The sequence below is a fragment of the Saccostrea cucullata genome, unplaced genomic scaffold (assembly GCF_032062105.1).
Source record: "Saccostrea cucullata isolate Sc308-1 unplaced genomic scaffold, CSIRO_AGI_Scuc_v1 ctg172, whole genome shotgun sequence".
NCBI classification, from domain to species: Eukaryota; Metazoa; Mollusca; class Bivalvia; order Ostreida; family Ostreidae; genus Saccostrea; species Saccostrea cuccullata.
In genome coordinates, this window is record NW_026932814.1 from 413,328 (window position 1) to 430,069 (window position 16,742).

General features: G+C 32.5%; 1 protein-coding gene across 3 annotated transcripts in view; it reads left to right on the top strand.

The window, feature by feature from the left end:
* Positions 1 to 16,742, top strand: part of LOC134236221 (small conductance calcium-activated potassium channel protein 2-like) — an 88,121-nt gene that overhangs the window by 51,567 nt on the left and 19,812 nt on the right. For all 3 annotated transcript variants that reach the window (XM_062718381.1, XM_062718379.1, XM_062718380.1), the window contains exon 4: positions 15,354 to 15,449. In XM_062718381.1, coding sequence (XP_062574365.1) covers positions 15,354 to 15,449 — 96 coding nt within the window. The remainder of the gene's footprint in view (positions 1 to 15,353; positions 15,450 to 16,742) is intronic.

Genomic DNA, 16,742 nt, shown 5'->3' on the forward strand with positions numbered 1-16,742 from the left:
CATATGATTAGGCTACACATTACATGAAACCTGTTGACAGTGAGTTTAAACATCAGAAACACATTTTATCAGATCATTTAATACAGTTGTAATTAATTTGAAACGGTTACATGATGAAAAAAAAAGTTAGTGCACCAAATCATTCCACTCAGGTGTTTTTCGTTAGGTGAGTACAATGTTCATTGCATCAATCCATCATTCTTTCTAGGCATGTGTCTAAAATTAGCTTCCATGTGAACAGAAGTTTATAGGGCTATTATTCCGGTGGTTTATTGTTTACACCAAAGCTAGTAATGTCATGTCGTGTAAAACAGTTTGTCGTCATAGAATACAGACCCAGAAACTGTTTAGTGTTATGCTTGGCAAAACTATTTCCCACACACGCTCTCACACCCTTACACACACACACATACTAATTTAATGCACTTTGAAAAAAAGATAATTACTGCACGCAGTTGCTGCATCAGAAAAAGTGAGCTTTAGGCTTGTAAATCTCTACGGGAGTTCTGTGTTCTACGTCATCAAACCAATTAACACAGATCAAGTTCCCCCTGATGGCGACATTATAGGTGAAAAAAATACTCTGCGAGGTAACACGGGGGAGAAATTCATAGAGCGTTGAAAAAGTAAAAGCATTGTTTGGGGGAAAAAGCATGTACTATCTTGTCTCATGATTATTTTGTACTTTTACCGTTCGATATTTCGCAAATAAAAAAGTCGGCTTTGAGGATTGTAAATTGATTAGTTTTAATGAATACTGTTTTAATGTAAATCCGGAGCTAACAGAAGAATCATATAGACCTTGCCAATTGATCATACGGGTCAACTGTTTTAATGCAGGACATGAAACAGTATTGGGTTCCATTACGGAATAAAATTTCATATTGAGCGCTTCGAACGTTTTGTCTTTGTCAAATTGAATGAAACATCAACAATTGTTTGATGAAGTTATATATGTGAATTAATTACTAAGCTTTGTAATGTTCCAAAATAAGTATGCGTTTGTTCATAGAACTTTACTTGTTGTCATGTAATGCTATATATGCCTAAAGAAAATAATCAGATATACATAAATAATAGGTGAATATACTTTAATGTTTTTTTTTTCAAAAGATTCAAATGTCTTTTAGTAAAAGACTTTTACCTCTTTCTGTGGTAATTTGTAACCATCTTGATGTGGTTACTGAATATAACTCTGGTAAAACCAAAGCAATTAGTCAACTGTACAACATTACTGAATAATTTACAATGTAGAAGCAAAGTCATAGAAAGATAAATTGCACTAAAAACGTCATTTTTTTTTCTTTTTTGCAAAACAAAGGCCAAGGGCATATTTTAGTTCAGAATATGCGGAGAAATTTTAAACAATCTTGAATTATTTATGCTCAATTTTTCCCTGAACGCTATCGAGCCTCGCAATGTCTACAAAGTGATGTGAATTATTTCATATGTTAAAGGACTTGAGGGAAAACGGTGATATTGTTCATATACACTGCATGACAAGCCATGATCTGATCTCGGGGAAAAAAGCAAAGAATTTTTTAAAAAAATCAAATTGTCAAGTGTTGGAAGGGGGGGGGGGGGTGTCACTTAATAAGTTAGCATAGGAGGTACGTAATTCTTTTTACAAGGCTTGAATACGCAGAATTTATATGCACAAATTAAGGCATAAATAAAAATGTTGCATTAATGCTTTCAAATTTACCTAATTAATTTTATAAGATAAACTTCGTAAACAATAACAATTTCCTTTTTCGTAAGGAAGTCAGTTAATAGTCCATCTTCATTCCCCCGTTCACCTGGTTTGTTGTAATTTCGAATCAACGATGTATAATATGCTCATTATGGATTTTCTGAATATTATTGTTTTATGTAGTATTTCATTTAATGAGCTCAAAAGATCAATGACATATGTAACACCGTATCTCCTGGGTAGCACAATTTTACGACAATAGCACAATTTTACGACAATAGTGTTCGATATTTAATGTGCCACTTCCACTGAACTTGTATAGAGACCTTGCGCGAAGAGAATATTTATGTGATGTGGACAGTTGATCCATTTATTCTATGGACATTCTTTTATCGAAAAAAAAATTCTGGTACACGAAACTTGCACAATGGAGCTTGACCCTGTATTGTACTCTGACAATGCTAAACCATTCTAATGGAATGTACGATCATTGAATGTTACGTGTTAACCGATTCGTTATTGTTTAGACTGCTTAATTAATCACCTGATATTTATCAAGTTCTTAATTGTGTGAACAGAGGGCGTGTGTAATCAAGTTATAAAGGTTGTTTTAGATGTTCTCATAGATAGGAAGGTCTAGAGTAGGAACCAAACATTATTATGCTGAACCAAATCTTTGTTATTGAAATATAACACTTGCTAAATAAGCACTTTTGGATTATGAATGTATCAAAACTTTGATGCATAAAGCACAGTTTATACTCGTTTATACATGTAAAAGTTATACTTATATGCATTTAAAAAATTATCATCTGTTAGACGATAGAATAGGCCCACTTCGCAAAGTTTGCTAAATTTTATTTTTCTTGGTTACCAAACTGACCATTGGAAGTATTGAACTCTTTAACTGTATATATTGAATATGGATCAATACGTGACCAAACCCATGTTTTTAACATTGTGATCATATAGCTCTTTCCAGCAATTGAATTAAGTAGTGGACAATTTCATATAACTATATGTAGTGAGCATTTTATATTCCAGGTATATCTTTCAAACCTTCAAACACCATCAACATTTTTGCTAGCCTGCCTTTATTCAATCTTAACTTCATTCTTAAACATTATAATTATTTTTTCTAACTCTAAAATAACCATATTTTCCTTCTTCTCACAGTGTATACACGTACAATATTCTGATTTTATCCATGTTCCTTCTCCTTTGTTGTTCTCTTTCTCTGTCCACTCATGGTTATAATTTGGTACAAGTACTCACATCTTTCATGAAATTGATGAACTATATTATCAATTATGGTGGTTGGTATTAACACAGGACAGTAAAAACTATAAAACTAAAGATATGCAGACATTGGGTGTCATTTCGTTGAGATGATATACTTGTTTATTATCAGATGATTATATTGTGTACAACATACACATTTTTACTATGACAAAACAATCGCCGTAACAGTCAGTCATCAACCAGACAAGAGTATTGTAGTGCTTGTATATGCATACAACTAAGACATTTTATTGAAAAGAACATTTTTTTTCTTTTATAATATAGTAGGTAAACTTGATCGATTTTTTTATTTCAAGCAAATAGCATAAATATTAATGATTAGTTTTGAAATATCTTATATAGGTTCTTCAGTTACATCTTCAACTTTGAATAGATATGTTTTAGACGTAATTTGGATAAATAGGCATATAAAATTCCATTTAAAAAGTGCATTTGAGGAAAAAAATAGAAATGATCTCCAATCATGCAATGTTGTGCATATAAGTGCATGAAAGCTCCATCTTCGTTGCAATATTGATGGACTTCTTTCAGCCACTGTCCTTTAAGGTGAGAAAACAATAATCCATGCATATAAATTGCCTTAAATCATGCTCATGCATGTGTATGATATAACCTTTGCATTTAGTTTGATTCTTCTTGCACCAAGAGCTTGATTCATCTTGCACTATAAGCATGATCTTCTAGCTCAGCTACAAGGTAGACGCTTAGTCTCCCTGTGAATCTTTGACTTGATTTCCTTCACCTGTGTACTTTCGGCATTAAAAATCCAAACATACACCTTGAAGGAAAGACGGGTTTATGGTAGGTGGGGGTGGAATTAGAGATTGCTTTCTTATCTATTAACTAATTACATGTGTATCTTTTGAATGACAGTGGTATTAAGATTTTTTTCTTAATATCAAGCATAGGTTGAAAAAATTCATATCTAAAAAAATACAAGTGGGAGTTTGTTTGAAGATAATTAACCAAAATAACTTAGGGTAAGCAAATATATACACCAAGGTATTTAAGCCAACTTCAATTGATGAATTTTCAATGTTTTATTTATATAATAGGTAAATATGATTTAAATTTATACGTATGTTTTTTTTTCTCTTAACCTATACATGCATAACTTAGGTTTCTTGAAATGTTTCATGTTTTGAGCTTAATGCACATTCAAAGGATTTTTGTGCTACGAAGGAAGGTCAACAAATTAAAAAAAAACTTTTCATGCGTTGCAGTTCCATGTGTTTCTAATCTCCGATTTCTTTGTCGAGTACTCTTCAGAACTAGTCATGGTGGATTTTGGCCTTGGAATATCCGACTCTTAGAATCCTTTGTCAAGCAATATCAATAACAAACAATGAAATTAATCTTCAGACGAAACCTTCTAACACAAGGTCGGTTGAATGTACTAAACACCAAATATTCCATCTCTTCATTCTATCTCTCTTTCGCTCTCCAACTCCATGTACAGGATAAGATACCTGAAAACATCCAGGACATGCATTTAAAATTCAGCTATCAGAAACTGACGAGATTGAAAGACAAAAGGAAACAACAAGAATGCAATATAACATAGCAACTGTGCAATTAAAGTACAACCGACACAGCCTTGCATATTTCAAAAATATCATGAAGGCATATTAACTCTGATAGAAATTAGGTCAATGACAGAATGCAAAAACAGCTGCGCACTTGCGGGGGAGTCGGACACGTTACCGATAGTTAGACCGCCGAGGATTCCATGTTTCAGCTTTTATACAAATTAAAGCAGCATATTGCAGTCAATTTGACAATGTAATAATAGCCCTCATTATTTGGGAAACATATTGCCCATAAGCACATGCCCCCATTATTTGAGTTTCCAATATCAAACCTCGTTATAATGGATCTATAAGATCCCGTCTTTTCTCCAGATATTTTGCGTTAAAGGAGTTTGGCATCCATTTCACCTTATGTTGAACTCTTGGTTCACAAAGTGCAACGTTTTCGGGGTTTTCTCCCGAAAGTAAATACACTATAGGTGCACATGTGAAGTTTTACGATATCGTCACATTATATTTTGTAATTTTCTTGGCTTAGTGTTCATTAGACCTACGAATATTATGACGTTTAGACATATACACATCATTAGTGTATTATGTCTGTCTGTTCGAGAATTCTTTCGTTATTACGTATAGATTGCTAATCATGATCGGAATTCCAATGAGTTACAATATGTATATCTCAGGTATTGTTGAAATGAATGGTTCAACTACTTTCATGCATTATAAACAATTGTTAACAGTATTTTATGGTTATAAAATTACCAACAGTTGTTGATATATTTCAGAGTCATGATTTTTAAACAATAAAAATAAATACAGAAAATAAAATAACTTGCACGGATTTTATTCATTAAAACTATTTTCTGCAATACTTTACAATCTGTAAAAGAAAATCGAAACACTCAACACATCAAATTTCACATCATGAGGAGTCTCCCACGTGATGTAGTGGTAAGAGAGCTTGCTCAAGTTCATCCTTACGTCGCGAGTTCGATCCAACTGTAGGACGTAAAAACCGCCCCTTAGGATGAGACCGTACATGTTTAAAGAAAACGTAGGTCCTGCACAGCAGGGACTTCTTTATTGCAGAATGACCTTGACTGCCGAGTATAGGTCTAAAGCATTCTTTATGCGACAAGAGGTGACTTTTCCTTAAAAATACAATATTCTCGAAATTTAAAGGAACGTTAAACAACAAGAAACGAAAGAAGGATCTCTCAAAATCAGAATCAAGATTTCAGTTTCATGCCTTAAAGCAATATGTTTTAGCTCTACTGTTCAGAGACCAGAAGAGCTTGTGCGATAGTAATGTGTCCGTCCGTCCGTCTGTCTGTCTGTCTGTCTGTAAACAATTTTCAAAATGCTACTCCTCCTACAATTTTGGTCTGATTTCAATATAACTTGGCATACAAGTAGACTACACTAAGATACAGTGAAGTCGCCAATTCCGGGTCACGTCAGGGTCTTTCGTTGATGTTTTGCAAATCTGTTCAATTTATATGTTATGCAATATATGTATTGGAAGAACAAATAGTAAGTCACCCAAACACCTTTTTGTTTTCAAAGTAGCTACACGGGAACAATGATTTACTATGGTGAAAACTTTGGTATTTACAGTAAACTATAGTTAACTATAGTTACAAATCATTTTCTCCATTTCCGGGTCATGTGACTTCAAGGTCGTGTAATATTCATGGAACGTTTCAGAACATGATTTTTATGATGTTGAAAAATAAAACAATTAATGCAGCTTGAGGAAAAAATAAAACAACAACAGAAATATGTTTAAATTTTTTTTAAAACAATTGCAACAAAACAAATTGCAGTATGGAGAATTAAAAAATGTATTAGGATTTTAAATAATACAATTAAATTCATTTATTTAAAAAAAATCCATTTGAAGGGTTAACTCGATTTTAATTTTTAGAAAAAATATTTTTCAGTTAGAATGCTTTTGATAATCAAGTAAAATACATGGTTGTCGATTGGTTTTATACATAGAATTTTAACATGTTCATGCCACGAGATTACGTGACCCGCAATTGGAGAAACTATTACAGTTTGATTTAATAATCATTTTATTTTTATTTGAGCAGCATTATGATTGAATTTTTCGTTAAAACTAAATGCATTTGCCATACTTTCGAGCTCTTATTATTTATCTAGAACTTTTATATCAGCCTTTCTGCAGCGAACAAAAACGAAAGTAGCCTGTCACCGCAACAGAAATATCCAAGTCGTTAATGCGTGCGTTTCAGAATTTCGATTGTCGGATGCTCTCTTAAAGTTTATATTCAAATTTTGTAATTAATTACATACAGAAAGACCAGTTCTTCATGACCAGCGTATTCATTAAGTTTAGGTTGTTGCGCTTAAATTTTAACATTAGACATAAAATACACGCGAGTGACCCGGAATTGCAGACGACCCGGAATTGGAGACTCCACTGTACATAATTCTGTAAATCGGATTTTGATTTCGATGAACGGTGATTACTAAAATTGAAATTTCTGTGAAAAACATTCAAAATGCTATTCCTCCTATAGTTTTTGTCTGATTTCAATATAACTTGGCACACAAGTAGACTACACTAAGATACATAATTCTATATATCGGTTTTGATTTTGATGAAGTGTTCCCAAGGTTACTAAAAATGGAAATTTCTGCGAAATTCCTTTAAAACGCTACTCCTTCTGCAGTTTTAGTCTGATTTCAATATAACCTGGCACACAAGTAGACTACACTAAGATACATAATTCTATATATCAGTTTTTGATTTCGATGAACGGGTGTTGTCGTGGTTACTAAAAATAGAAATTTCTGTGAAAAACGCTACTCCTCCTACAGTTTTGGTCTGATTTGATTTCAGTACAACCTGGCACACAAGTAGACTACACTAAGATACATAATTCTGTGTATCAGTTTTTGATTTCGATGAACGGTGTTGCCGTGGTTACTAAAAATAGAAATTTTCGCGAAATTCTTTTAAAACGCTTCTCCTCCTACAGTTTTGGTCTGATTTCAATACAACCTGGCACATAAGTAGACTACACTAAGATACATAATTCTGTATATCAGTTTTTAATTTCGATGAACAGTGTTGCGGTGGTTACTATAAATAGTATTTTCTGTGAAAAAATTTCAAAATGCTACTCCTTCTACAGTTTTGGTCTGATTTCAATATAACTTGGCACAAAAGTAGACTACACTAAGATACATAATTCTATATTTTGTAAACCAACTTTTATTTGCGACAATTTTATTGATGATTTACTGGAGTAAAACTAGTTCGCAAGAATTAATTCTTGCGATCAAGCCTTTTTTAAATCTGTTTTTAATAGACACAGAAATCTGTTTTCAATAGACACAGAGACTTTAAGGACTGGTTCGCGGCAAGAAATATTCGCGATGATGAGGCTCTCGCGAACTTCGCGAAAATTTCTAGCACGCGATTAAAAGTTGGTTTACATTATCGGTTTTTGATTTCGATGAACGGTGTTGCCTTGGTGACTAAAAATAGAAATTTTTGCGAAATAACGTATATACTTGCCTATAAGTCGGCTTTTTGGAGTTAAACTTTGGTCCAAAACTCTATTCCCGACTTATAGGCGAGATATAAAAAAGATTGGTTTCTTAGAAGGTCAATCTTTCTACCATAAGCTTAAAAAATACAACCAACTTATAGGCAAGTATATACAGAACTTTCAAAATGCTACTCCATATACAGTTTGAGTCGGATAAAAATATAATTTGGCATGCAAGTACATGTAGACTACACTGAGATCCATAACATCAGTTTTATGTTTTTGATTTTGATGATTGATGTTGCCATAGTAATTTAAATTGAAAATTCTATAAAATTTAATAAAAGCTACTCCTACAGTTGTGGTCTTATTGCAATCTTGCCACAAAGAGACTTAATCAAGGATCATTATTCTTTTTATTGCTTTTGTAAAGTTTTAAGTCCCAACTGCTACTTTTCTCTTCCTTTATTATAAGTACAAACCAGTAGAGCTACAGTCTCGACAGAGACTTCTGGTTTAAAAGTACATCTGGCGATACAGTTCCCAATTAGTTAAAGTCTATGAAATGCTGTTATCTGAACGAGATAGAGATTTAATGGCATTTCATAATGCAAATAGCATATTACATCTATCACAAAGCACTTTTCTGAAGTAAATAAAAAATGAAGAATTAATGAAGTTTTACTATACAGTTTCCCATTTATATCTAATACAATTCACGTCTCTGAAATATATTGAAAGTTTCCTGATATAAGCACTGCCAATGACACGGATTCAATTTCGTTCAAGTTTACAGCGAAGGAAATGATCGTTGTACGCCTTATTAAACTTCGTGTACCTAAAAACGCTTGACTTGAACTATTAATTGAAATTTAATTATTCCTCTTAAAAGACCTTGATTAGTTAAGTAATAGGGTTGTGAAGCGATCCATTTGGTCCTCTGTTTACCTTAACCATTAACTAGACTTATTTTTCATCCAATATTGGCAAATTTGATTAGGTTCCAGGAATAAGATACTTGAAATCATACTAAATTCGTATGCAGGTAGGAAGCGTTTTTAGCCATTTTATCGGCGGTGAATTAGATGCGGGAGGCATATTTTTATGCCATTTTTTAAATATAAAATAACAATGAAAATTCTTTCATAATAATAACAGTACAGTCATTCTGTGGATGTATAATAAATATACTTTTCACAAAATTATCAAACATGTGCAATATGCATGCCTGGTTTTAAAAATATTTTTTCATTTTTTCGCGAACTACGAATGGCTGTTGATGTTTTGAAGAAATGGCTACCGGTCTTGTAGAGTAGCATTTCCCACCGGAAAATGGGCTTTAAAGTAGGATTTCCCCATAGAAAAATTACTCTTAAGTAGGATTTCTTCCACGAAAATCACACATCAGATGCAATTTTCCGGGAGAAATCCTACTCGAATGCGATTTTCCCCAGAACAAATTTCTCCCACTAAAAGAGATTTTTTTGTTTAACCCCGTAAGTAAAATTTTTAGGTCGAACTCTTTTTTTTTTATTTTAAGCTGAATCTACATGGAATGCAAAACAGTTTTTGGAAATTGATTTTAAGGACATTTATATTAAATTTTGAAAATTTTTCCATTGCAGGTCGCTGCATTAACTATAATTTTAACTTTTTACCAAAATATATTTGCTGCGAATATATTGTGTTAAGGGAGGGAATTCTGCTGGTGGAAAGAAAGAGGGATTTGGCTTAGGTGTCTGATTCCCCCAAGTGAAATCCTTAGCTTCCGTGGGGAAGTGGATATGGGGGAAATTCTACTCTATAATATCGGAAACGGAAAAAAAAACTACGAGAAAATGAGTAAGAGCGAAATGTTTTCCCGGATTTGTCCCCACAGTAACATTTTTTTTTATGAAAAATATAAATTCTGTGGATGCGCGCAGTCCCGAGAACTGTAATTTCATTTTATGTAGCCTAAATCTTCTGTACGTTATGTCAGGTCCTGTGAAAGTAATTTTAAACCATTTTCAAACCACTGACTTGTGAGGAAATAAAAGGTGTTTACATCGCAGATCAATATCAGTTACTTGGGTGTTAACTAAATTTGCGGACATCTTTTTGCGACACTTCTATGCTGTCTCAAGCGAAAGAATTTTCTTTATACTGTGACGGATTTATGTTGATAGAGCTCCGGTCTCCCAATATGCCCTGTCGAACGGAGCTCGGTAATCATTAATTGAAAATTCAATGGCGCTAAATGATTGAGAGTGATTACAAGTATTTGTCATGAGCTACTCTTGACGTCCATTATCTCGCACTAAGCCCGAACAGACACAGACGAGCGGGTATATCGATTTTCAGCTGCTTCAGAATCTTGCTTAAAATAGAATGGGTCTTTAGAGACTAAAGTCTACACCTTTTATGGACGATTAATATTTGATTGAGGAGGCTGCACAGTGGACTATATCGGATGATTTCTCGTCAACATATTGCCTACACCAATACTTGTCCGAGACACTCATTAAATTCCCATTATAACCAATTCCGATTCATCGGCTGCCAAAACCCATAAATGAATTACGACGACTTTTATATAAATGGATGTAAAAAAAAATTACTTAAACATTGACCAAAATGGCAACAAGTTCATAATCAATAGCCCTTATTGCAGCATGTTTTATCTTTTATTCCTAACGATGGGACTTAGCACTTTATCACCCAGGATCGATTCGAACCAATGTTGTGGGATAACCACCCCCGGGGAAATCTCATAATAGTCGTGCAAAAACATTCTAATTAATCTCTGAAATAGAATTTAAACATTTGCATATTGTGTATCGCGCTTTTATGATAGCTCGCATAATGTGTTTTAATACGAGATCTATCGACCGAAACAACTGGGTTTATATCAGAGTTGATTATCAATTAAACTTTGTTGATATATACTTCATACTATAAACAGGTTAAAATATGTTTTAAAAAGCTCTGAGAAACCGTTAGCTCAGAATGTAACCTTTTCTTAGGTAGGCGTTTTATTTTAAAACAACGGAGAAATGCAGCAGTGTTATGAGTTCGATAAATAAATTAACGTTTTTTTTTTACATATCTGTGTGGACGAAAGGCATTTTTGATTATGCATCTAAATAAATACCAAATGCCTTGATTGTTGTACATGTACCTAAAATTTGAGAAGACTGGGCATGAAAAGTGTATACAAGTTATCATTAATTATGCCATACATTAGACAAATGTCATCAAGTAAAATTATAATTTAACAGAAGAACAAACGAACACTGTTGACATCTACAGAGATCGTGTCTAAAAAGAAATAAATCGACATCCTGAAATCCTCTTCTTTATTTCCCTCACCATAGGAATAACATCCAACATAACCGTCATCAAAACACACAAAGTTCTATTATTATTGTCTTAGTGTTTAGGTTATATTGTTTTATATTGATATAGGCCGTCTGTTGAAGAACAGTATGTATATAAATTATGTCCATCTGTTGGCATATATTTAAAGAGTTACAATCAAACACCCCGAGTCTTTATATCAAATAAAATGCAACATCATCGACCCCTTTAATGTTGTTATTCAAACATAGAAAAGACCAATATAGTCTAAAACTTTGCAATAAAGATAGCGACAATCCTCCAAGCAAAATGTGAGTATATTTATCATCGTAATCTAATTATACCATAACAAAGTAAGAGTTAAAAAAAACGAAACAGAAAGAATTTATAAATAGATACGTTTGATCAGATGATCAAATATCCAATCTATTTTCAACTGCTTTTTGAATTTAAACCCACAGAAAAATTCATACAGCATAATCTTTTAATACTTTAGGTTTGTAGAATGTAATTCTTTAACAAATATTCTTCATAGAATTTTTTTTCGAGATTAATACAGAATTGTAAAATATATGAGTAATTTCAAATTAAAAAGAAACTCTGAAGTCTTTTAAATATTTACCAGGCATTGTGAATTCTACATAAATACAACAAATAAAACATGAGTCTCAAATACACATGTTAACCTCTTTACGATATGTAGAGAAGTCTGAACGCGACACAGCTGCTAATGTGTTGGAAGTCGCAAATAGATTTTCAGTCTTAGTAAATATTCTTTTGAGACTATTAATTCCTGGCAAATCTGACTTTAGTTCTTCCATAAAAGGATGGACGCTGACTAGGAAAATTCCTTTTTTCTTTTATAATCTTTGCTGAGTTGATGAAATATTTGTCCAGTAGTTCAATATTAATTTTGTAATTGGCATTTATTTGATTGGAACATCGCCATATGACGCACGTACAAGCATTGTCCGACTGAGATCAAATATTTAATTTCATTAAAGCCTTTGCCATTTTTTCTTTTGTTTTCTTGTAGTTCTTGTGCGATATCATTTAAAAAAACAATTAAATGATTTTTAAAGCAGCTACATGTACCTTTACTTTAGTTGGCTTCGTTTTATCTTAATGCTTTTAAGATTTTAGTCCAAGGTTTATTGCATTTCGGTAATTTATTACCCTGTCCTTTGCATGTGAAAATAGCTTATGTTAAAGTTATGTGTTTTATTAGTTTCTATGTTAACGTTTTTAAAGAATTCCACTGTCAAATCCCCTAAAATGCCATCTTTTTGAAATCTAATTTTCAAATGGGTGTCCTACAGCTGATGTGCTTAATTTTGCCGTTGGCCACACTTTATATAATTGTGATTGTGAACGGGTTATGTTCATTGCTATAAAGATAACAGTTGCCCTTTGAAGCTAACCTATCTATCAGACACGATGAATCTATATTGGATATTTTTATGCCCCCCTTCACTTCGAAGAAGGTAGGGCATATTGCTTTGCTGCTGTCTGTCGGTCGGTCCACCATTAGTTTCAGTTCATTGTCTTCGCAGAGATTGCACATATTGAAACGAAATTTGGTATACAGATGTATCATAAATATATCTAGGTCAAGTTTTATTTTAAGTACAATCGGGCCATTTTGGACAGAGTTATGCCATTGGACTTAGAAAAATTCCAATTGTTTGCCGTTTCCGTTCATTTTCTTTGCATAGGTTGCACATTTTTTGAAATGAAGTTTAATATACAGATTTATCATAAAAATATCTAGATCATGTTCTGTTCTGGGTATACGATCAAGTCATTTAGGACAGAGTTACATGTATGCCCCTTGAACTTAGAAAAATTCCAATTCTTTACAGTTTCCGTTCATTTTCTATGCAGAGGTTGCTTATATTGAATTGAAATTTGGTATACAGATTTATCATGAGAATATCTAGGTAAAGTTATGTTTGTGGATAGAGTTATGCCCCTTGGACTTAGAAAAATTCCAATCATTTGGGAGGGGGGGGGGCATAAGTCTTTTTACAAACATCCTTTGATTAGCATTTGAAATTTGTTGAAACTTACTTCTTTTCAAGGGGAGAGATCTTTTTGTTGTTTAGAGATAGTTACAAAACAAATCAGTGCAGTGCAAGAGTTGAAGCGAATCCGATTAGAAAATATATGACTGTACCTATGTAACAGCAAGAACTTCCTAAACAGTCAGTCAATCAACCCTGCCTTTGAATGGCTCTCGTTTTCAGTTTCTCAGATATGAGTTGCCACTGGTCACCATGTAGTATGTGAGACAGAATTCCTGATTTCCGTTGCATAAAATCTCTTTTATCAAAGTTTAACGCGAGAACAAAATCTTTGCGAAAGAACCGCCTCGTGTATTACGCGAAATTAAATGTGATCTACAGTAAATGTTTTATGAATTTGGCATATTTTCCCAACGTCTTATTTATGCGTTTTACGAGCGTTAAAAATTGATGTCTTATTAAATACGACTGGGGCAAATCAATAACAAATTGAACGCTAATTTGTGTTGTAAAAGAATACTTTGAAGCTCAATTTGTTGCCAACATCAAGTAGTTAAGTTTCAAAGAATCGTCTGCGTGCCTTGTCCTACTTCTGTTTTTATTCTGTGATTAGAAATCCGTAAACGTAATGACCATATTAGAAAGAAGCATGTTCGTTTCCTTCAGTACTTTTGAAGCCAAAATTAATCTTCCTAAGGTCAAATAAGAAATTGTCATGCACGCAAATTACAGAAAGTACCGAGGTCAGGAAATTTATTTCTGGTTTTAACCTTCTTTAAATGGCTGGTGTCAATCATGCCATTCAATTTGAGGCACGCAATATTTCAAGTAAGAATGGTTATCATGTTATTTGATTAAACGACGTCTAGATCTAATAAAAAGGCCTCAAAGAGTTTCCGAGTTCTCAATTTAATAAATCTAGATTCGGACACTGATTGGTGTTGATCCAACTATTTCCGAAAAATCGACGCTTTTTACAAGCACCATCAATATAAAAGAAACGAATCTTGAAACAGTAAATTTTAGATTATAGCATTTTTTAAAAAAGATCTATTGGTCTTTGAAAAAATTAAAATCGTTTCATAACATATCAAGACAAGTACATGTGAAGATAAGAAGACTGCGTGCAAACGGACGATATTCTAGTTTCTTACTCTGTACACATATTGATTAAAAAGAAACTGCAAAACTTATTATTTTCAGAAGCTTTCGGTATTCTTGTTGTATTTTAAGATGGATTTTTGATCTGAGGTCAATGCTTGATATACAACATTCTTTAGTTTCAAATATCTATACTTATAAATTAAAAATTTCTCCGAAACGTCTGCAACAGAGTTCTTACTCATTCCTCTAGGAATAAACTATGTATAAGCTAAACTATGATCAAATTTCACTCGCATAGTAATTATCGTAAATTTAATTAACAGCCAACTTTCATTTTCGGTTAGCAGCGTCGAATTAGCAAAAAAAGAGAGAGAGAGAGAGAGAGTATGGTGTTGGTCCCGGTTGGCGGATATAAGATAATGAAAATGACAACAAGCAAGCGTTCAATCATTTCATAAAACGTCATTATAATATAATGACGAACTGTTGGGATCAGTTTTAAGGGAAAAACATGAGGGGTGTATATCTTATAATTATCTACATGTATATTGTATATATGTATCTGTTCCTAATCTAACTGATTTTGAAGAATTCTGTCACGTTATAAGGCTGTATAATTTAATGCCACTAGAAACTAAAAGATAGGTTTTGGAATATCATACTAGTATATAGTTATGTTAGAAGTCAAAAATTTCAAATCACCCCGCGCTTGCACGGGATTTCATCTAGTAATAAAAATAGGAAGTTACAAAAATTCATTTGTCAGATCACCGTATTAATTTTTAACAAAACGAAAGTTTAAACTATATAAATATATATACTCTCTTTTTTCCAGGATACTTACTATTCACTGGTGTTGAAATCTCTCATCTCACTGTCCACTTTTATTCTGATTGGCCTTATACTCGCTTACCATGCAGTTGAAATCCAGGTATGTATTAACCTTTATGTTTCGACTTCTATACGAAATAATTGTTGGACAAGCTACTGCTTTTTAACAACATTTCTTTGAAAAGCAGACCTAGTAACCTAGTAATTATTAATCGGCCGCACAATTAATTATACTTAAATATTAATCTGTGTGTAAATGTACATGTATATATGACAATGGTCTGTAAAACTTGTGGTCTGAAGAATACGTCTACTGTTTTGTAAAAAAAGCATCAAATCTGTAGAGGATACATCTGAGTCGTCCAACTTGTAAATTTCCGACTTAATTTTCTACTGTAATTTTAAAAAATTGCATACATTTCTAGCTCTTAACCTTTACTATTTCTGTTTACAGTTAATGAATATTCTTTTTAAAAAAATACTTCGAAATGAAATAAATTAAAATTATTTTCCTACCTATCAATCTTTTGTTTAAAATGTTATATTTACATGGGAAGTCTTTTAATTTACAGATACTTGTATGTCTTTTCAAACAGATAGACAATGCAATAACCATTTTTTCAAAGTATTCTAAGAAAAGACTCTCTATGAAACTTTTCGTCTATGATAACTACTAGCTAATACTTCTGATAGCTTTTCATAATCATTTTGTTTGCAACCAGACAATGTTATTACGCTTGCAGTGCTTTAGAAAATTTGGCAGTTTCTTTTGTTATTTAGCATCCTTTACGACATGTTAAAGCAAAATTATACCTTTTTGTGTCGTTAAAATGAAAAGGTTTGGAATATTTGAATTTGATAAAAAAAAAATAAGAGAAGAAAATCAAATGTCAATAAATATAAAACTGAATTTGTAAAATTTGCTCATTGATGGCGTGATATTTTTGTACTTTCTGGAAATGCTCTTCGTTGATGTCATTTTTCTTGGGTAGATTAAAGTAAGTAGATCACGTGACTTTAAAAGTATGGACTTACGCTATCCTTGTATTTATTTGTGTGTGTTTCTTTTGCGAAAATAATGTTTTTGTGCTGTTTTATGTATTTTTGATGCTTTTCACATGCCTTTCATAAACTCCTACATGTAAATGAATTGTTTCTCGATTTTGAATTTTATTTTATTTACATTTAGCTTTCTAGTTCCTTGCTTTTCTTTATACGCAATTTTAACACCATACAATCAATTATAAAAGTAAACCGGGAAAATATGTTTACAAATTGTCAATAGAAGGACGTTATTATTGTTTTATTTTAAATTAGTAGGATGCAATAACTCATAAGGGTAATCACGTGGTGTTGGTTCTAGATTAGATCACTTCCGCTGTTAAGGTGATAA